The following is a 6,535-nucleotide window of genomic DNA, read 5'->3' as shown; positions in this document are numbered from 1 at the left end:
ACCAATTTGAAATACATCACTAGTTGCCAAGCAGACTCCAGCCCACCAGGTAGAAGCCCCTCACCCAGGTAGCCGATACCAGTCACGTAGGCAGAGGGAGCAGGTTTCCCCCCTCATTCAGGAAAGTATCCAGCTCAGGTTACCTAAAGAGATAGGGTAAGGGTGTGTCTCCTCTGCTGGGCCCATCCTAATCAAATTGTCACAGCACAGAGATTTTGGGGAGAAACAAAGGTGGCTTCCTGCCACAGCAACATGTCCCAATAAAACGCCACAGCACCACTTAGGTAGCGGAGGAAGGTGCTGGTCTGATTAAAGTCACAAGATGGGACTGTGATGGTACACCTTTCCAATGCTTGGTCTGTGATCGGTATCCCAACTTTAAAATGTACTGCATCATTGTTAGTTTCATAGTGCAGTTCACATTAGGATGTGCTGTTGCAGGCAGCAAGAGGGTTTGATCTCATCCTTCATTTCTCCCACTAGAACTAGTCCTTGGTGCAGCAGGCTGAGACCTGGATTTGGTCTAAAATTTCTGAAGCGGGAGTTAGCCCACATGCTGTTTGTGGCCACATCTGTTTCAGGACTGGGGCAAAAAGTAGGAATAAACAAGTTACACTAATATAAACATATAGATTCCATGCTATTGGTTTCTCCCCTAGTGGGAAACCAGAGTCCTGAACATCCGCTTCTGCTCAGCAGAGGGGCAGACAGAGATACAAGGAGGAACTTTGTCTTAGTGTATCAGGTAGATGATATAGGCATGTGGAAGGAGGTGGGATTGCCTTGGCAATGGGGGTGGGTTCAGGAGCTTCAAACTCCTCATCTTCATGATCATGGCTTTCAGGCCTGCAAATAAACAAGGCCTTTCTGAACCACTCACGACGCTTCAGTGACAGCCAGCCCCAGGCACTCAGTGGCAATGAGACCCTGGACCTCCAGCACATCAACAAGTGGGTGAGCGAGAAGACTAATGGCAAGATCAAGAAACTGATGGAGGATCTGGCAACTGATGTCCAGCTGGTATTGCTCAGTGCCATCTACTTGAAGTGTAAGGACATGGCACTGCATGGCCTGGTGGGCTTCCTCCCATAGACAGCCACTCCCCTGCCCCTCAAGGGACTTGCCCCCTAAGATACCTGCATCCCCAGAAACACACATTGCCAGGGACCCACATGTAAGAGACCTGAATCCTGTGGAACTAACTCTTTGACATGCCGGTGCCCCTTGGACATCCCCACCGCCCATACCCAGCACCCTAGTGACCAGCCCCATCAGATAACTGGGCCCTCAGGGACTGTCCTCTGAGGTCGCTGAGCTTTCAGAGATCACATCTTAAGACCCCTTCCCCTGAGGAACCCCTTAGAGCTACCCCAGCCTCTGAGACATCTCTCATGAGACCCCTTGGCTCTACCCTATGCCTCTCCAGCCCTTCCAGCCATACACCCTAGCTGTGTCTCCTCATTCTCACCCTCCAGCTAAATGGAAGACTACCTTCAATGTGAAGGACACCCAACTGGAGAATTTCTACCGCCAGGATAAGAGCTTTGTCCAAGTGCCCATGATGACCAGCAAGAAGTACCCACTAGCTTCCTTCACTGATTCCAGCCTGCAGGCCAAGGTAATACCAGGGCACTGTCTGCCACAGCCTTCTTGTCTCAGCAGCAAGTCCTGCCTGCTCACCTCCCATATCTATGCCACTTTTTCCTTCTCTTCCTTCCTTTTCTTCTCTCCTTCTCCATTTTATCCTTCACCTTTGCATTTTCCATCTCTCCTGCTTCCCAGAAGCACTGTTGTTCGATGCTGGCCCCTGAGTTCCAGATCTGTGCCCCATCTCAATTGCGTGAATCAGTTTCACAGAAGCTGAGTCAGGGCAGGGAGGAGGGAGTGCACGTTGTATGTCTGTGTATGGGCAGCTGTTTGCCTGGCAAGGAGTTTCTTCAGTTTGATTTTTCCTAGAAAGTGTCCAGAGGCAACAACGATGGGACACAAGATAAAATTTTACCTTAGATTAGCTGCAAGCACTTCCTGATCCACATTTCAAGTATACCAGTAGCCTGGCACACACCCCATAACTTTCATAGGAAAGGTTTACTTCTCTGATAGTTCCATGCTAATCATTTTGAGGTAGAAGGAGAGGACTGGCAAGAATGGATATAAGTGAGAAACCAATGTGTTATGTTTTCAAAAAAATCAGCACCAAAGTTAAAACAGTTATGTTTTACTTAGTTAGAAAATCTGTTTTCAGTAAGAAAAAAATAGATTTTTCATTTTAAAAATTGATTTTGGTTTTTAAAAGTTCCTGTCTTAGAGCAGGAAATGTTTTTTCCCCAATAACAAGAAAACAATTTTTCTATTAGAAATAAATATGTCTTTTGTTATTAAGAAAAAGATTGATTTAAATATCACATTTGAGAAAAGTATGCTAGGAAGGAGTGTTTAAAAAAGTAATTCAGGCAAAAAAAATAATCACATTTTTCAATTTAAATAATCCAGGGGTTTTGGGTGTTGATACAGAAGAACAATTTGTTTCCAGATTCTGTCCACAGGTAGATGAGCAGGGTAATTCTGCCACAAATATAGTTGAAAGGGATTTATTCCATTGAAAGAAAAATGATTTGAATGAAATGCATCATGGGTGAGAGCTGCCTAGGCTGGGAGTGGGATCAGCGAAGCCAAGAAAGGGAAGGGCAGGAAGGCTTTAAAGGGGACAGCACTGACCGTGGTGTAAACTGTGTTCCCAGTTTGGGAGCAGTGCATGGAAAGGCAGTTGTTATTTTCTGAGACTAAAGACAATGGCACAATGCTAGTTTGCAGGAGCTAGTAGCCTGGAAGGAGATGTGGGAAAATGAGGAGCAGTGTGGGGAGATGCTGGAATCAAAGCATCCATGGCTGTAGAAGATCTGGGTTCAGTTGTGCCATGGAGGGTCGTGATCAGGGGACACGTGATCCTAGCACAGGATAGGTACTCAGAGGCATCTGTTCCTTCCCCAGCTTGGACGGCTGCAGCTGTCCAACAATATGAGTCTGGTGATCATCATTCCCCAGCGCGTCAACCAAATGCTCTCTGATGTGGAGGAGAAGCTGAACCCAGAACTCTTCTCAGCCGTGATGGACAAACTCATGGGCATCCCATTCAAGCCCACTGTACTGTCCATGCCCAAATTCAAGCTAGACTCTTCCCAGGACCTTATGGCCATCCTAGGAGAGATAGGTAAGCACTGGGGTGGGTGATCATCACTGGGGCACAGGTAAAAAAGTTTGGATGGGGACTGCCCTTCCCAAAGCATAAAAGGGTGGCAGGGCACCGTTATGTAGCCAGCCCTATATGGGATGTTCCTATAAGTGTCACGCAGCCACTGCCCAGGAGCTGCTGAACAGGTGGGGTGGTTTGAAGGAAAATCTGCAGGAGAGGACAGGCCCTAGAAACAGGGTCATTCCACTCTTCAGGGATGCATGGAGACCAGCGTTTGAGTTATGACAGTTCTGTCCAACTGCCAAATGGCTGGGGGCTGCCTGTCCCACAGGCACACCACCAGAGGCTGCATGCCCCACAGGATGTATCAGGGTGAGCCGCAGCCCTCTTGAGCTGCACACCCTGCAGACCCACCCCCCCCCATTGCACTTTGTGCCCCAGGCTCACCCTTAGCTCCCTGCAGCTACTGTTGTAGTTGGAGCAGTGGGGGAGCAGGATCCTGGGAGCCATAATTTAACCCCTCATAGGCTGCATAGGGCCTGTAGGCCACCATTCAGACAATCCTGGGTTATGGCATCACTTCCTAGAGGGGGAACAGCTGACCTATGACCTCAGGTGCCCTCAGAGACCTTCCCCCAGATGACCCCAACTGACCTGGCTGACCTGCCCCAGAAGCACTGATCCCTGCCTGGCTGATCCTGAGGCATGTGCAGCTTAAGTGATCAGGGCTACTGAGGGATCCTCTCCAAATGCTCTCTGTATGGCCTGTTTTCCAGACTACGGCCTCTTCTTCGATGCCAACCTGTGTGGCATCTCAGAGGATGAGGAGCTGGCAGTGTCCGCTATGCAGCACCGGGCTGTGCTGGAGCTCAGCGAGGCAGGGGTGGAGGCCGCGGCTGCCATGGCTGTCTCGGTGGCCCGCAGTGCCTTGTTCTTTGAGGTGCAGCAGCCCTTCCTGTTCCTGGTGTGGAACGACCAGTATGGGTTCCCCATCTTCATGGGCCGGGTGAACGACCCCAGTGCATGAGCCTGCCCTCCCTGTCCATCATGCTTTGGGCACCCATGTGGCATGCACCAGGGCATGGGCACTCTACATGGTGGCTTGTGCAGAGTAGAACCTGGCTGGCAGAAGGAGTATCTGTTTGTCTGTCTATCCCTCCTTCCTTCCTTATAACTCTCCATCTATTCCAGTACATAGTATCCATCTATTTACCTACTCAGCTATCTGGGAGGGAATTTGACCTAGTGGAGAGAGTACTGGGCTGGGACTCAGAGTGCCTGGGTTTTGTTCCCAGGTCTTTCACTTGTCTGTGCAAATCATTGTACCTTTGCATGCTCAATTTCTCCAGCTGCATTATGGGGTGACACATTTGCTTAGCAAATTGTCATCAACGAAGAGTAAAAATTGTGACTTGTCACTATTGATCTGCCAGTTCTATGTTCTTTTTGTTCCCTGCCCCTGCCTTCCTGTTCCTGAGACCCTAGATTCTCCCCCATGCACACACCTTGTTTCACTCTCTGCTCAACCAGCATTTTTCAGCTCAGGCCTACCAAAATACACACAGATCAGGATCCACCCACCCCCCAGCTGTATTCCCCCAACATCAGCCTTCACCTCTTGTTTTTCCCTTTTCCCCCACTACCCCTAGACCTGCCACCAGTGAATAAATTTGAATCTATAAGCTTCCTAGGCTTGTGTGACCTTTTCTCCAAGAAGCCACATCAAGAGGAGCTGTACCTAGGGAATGCTTCCTAGAATGGAGGCTGGGGATAACTCCACTGATCTAGCTACCTCCTTGGATGGGAAATGCAGTGGTGCAGGGGTAAATAACACTGCCAGGGGTAATTATTCTGTTGGATGTAAATGAGCTGAAGGAATGAAACATGCAAGTGTCTGGGGATTAGAAATAACAGGGGTTTTATTTCAAAATACAACTGCCAGCAGTGCTCCCCAGTGGGGCCTTTGAGCATTACAGAGGTGGAAGGTGAAAGAAGCAATTAGATATATTTATATCAATCTAATATATATATATTTGTAGCATCATAAATACATGTTCATACAGCACAGGTCAAAGGTGGGACACTTCTTATTCCAGGTCAGTTCCTCCCTCTACCCTTTGTCCTCCTCAGCCAGGCACTTTGTGTCCTGTGAGGTTTGGAGCACTGGGGAAAACTTCATAGAATCATAGGAAAGTAGGCCTGGAAGGGATCTCGGGAGGTCATCTAATCCAACCTCCTGCTCAAACCATAATCATTTCTGCCTAAACCATCCTAGTTGACTGTTTTGTCAATCCCAGGGGTATTGAACTCCCTGGGCCCTGGGCTGGATCCAGACCAATGGGCTCCTTTTGGGGTGGATCCATGGAGACAGCAGCAGCTGCTGCAGCAGGTCTGTTCAGGTCATGGCACAGGTCTGTATTCAGGTGGCAGCATGAGGCCGAGGCCAGCAGCAGGGGACAGACAGCAGTGCATAGCCCTTGCTCATCCTCCTGTCACTTATGGTCATATCCACTGGAGCCCCAAATATGGCAGGAGATCATACCCTGCTAGCCCTGCCCCCAGCTTCTGGTAGTCTACTGGATTATCAAGGGGGTGCATGGAATGGTTTCACAGGCTGGATCTGGCTCACAGGCCATAAGTTTGATGCCCTGGTCTATCCTGTTCTTAGACACTTCACAAACAAGCCTCCAACTAGCAAGCACAATGCTTAAAGCATCAAAAACACCTTAACTCCCCACTAGTGAAGCCGGAGGACAAGGGTGTTATCAATGTCCTTCCCCTGTAAAAACAGGAAGTGGTTGGTAAATACACTCGAGATCCGTGGGAAAGGACCAGGCTCCACCCCACCGCAGTGCCTGAGTGATGTAGGCTTCTCTGGCCCTTTCTTCTAAAGAGAGTAGGAAGCTTGAGTCTCAGTGAGATTTACATTCCTATGTCACTTAGGTGCTTTCGAAAATCTGACTCATGATCTCAATCTGGGACCAACTATAGTACTCCAGTGCGCATGTGCACACCACACCAAACATACCTCCATGTGTTAGATTGCTGCCTGCAGGGTCACCCTGCCCATCTTGTATACATACATACTGGACCACTGCATGCAAACACACTGTATAGACATGCTGCCTTATGGGAAACATGCCAAATGCTTAGACCCTGCCCCACTCTGTCCACACCTGCACATTGCCCCCTTGCACCCACCCCAAACATTCACCACCCCTGTCAGTTTGCACACATACATACCTTCCACATATACACTCATCACTCCTTTTGCACACACATACCCTATCTGTTGCAACTCACACTCATTCATGCATGTACACACCCAAAGGCATATGCACA

General features: G+C 49.0%; 1 protein-coding gene across 2 annotated transcripts in view; it reads left to right on the top strand.

The window, feature by feature from the left end:
• The window catches only part of SERPING1 (serpin family G member 1), a 21,837-nt gene extending 16,958 nt beyond the window's left edge, over positions 1 to 4,879 (top strand). For both annotated transcript variants that reach the window (XM_019547199.1, XM_019547200.1), the window contains exons 5-8: positions 845 to 1,048; positions 1,476 to 1,618; positions 2,992 to 3,211; positions 3,970 to 4,879. In XM_019547199.1, the coding sequence (XP_019402744.1) occupies positions 845 to 1,048; positions 1,476 to 1,618; positions 2,992 to 3,211; positions 3,970 to 4,220 (818 nt within the window). In that variant the 3' untranslated portion in view covers positions 4,221 to 4,879. The remainder of the gene's footprint in view (positions 1 to 844; positions 1,049 to 1,475; positions 1,619 to 2,991; positions 3,212 to 3,969) is intronic.
• Positions 4,880 to 6,535: the final 1,656 nt, after the last annotated feature.

Source organism: Crocodylus porosus, unplaced genomic scaffold, assembly GCF_001723895.1.
Source record: "Crocodylus porosus isolate Cpor-Errol unplaced genomic scaffold, CroPor_comp1, whole genome shotgun sequence".
Taxonomy (NCBI): Eukaryota; Metazoa; Chordata; order Crocodylia; family Crocodylidae; genus Crocodylus; species Crocodylus porosus.
This window is presented reverse-complemented; position numbering and strand designations above follow the sequence as displayed.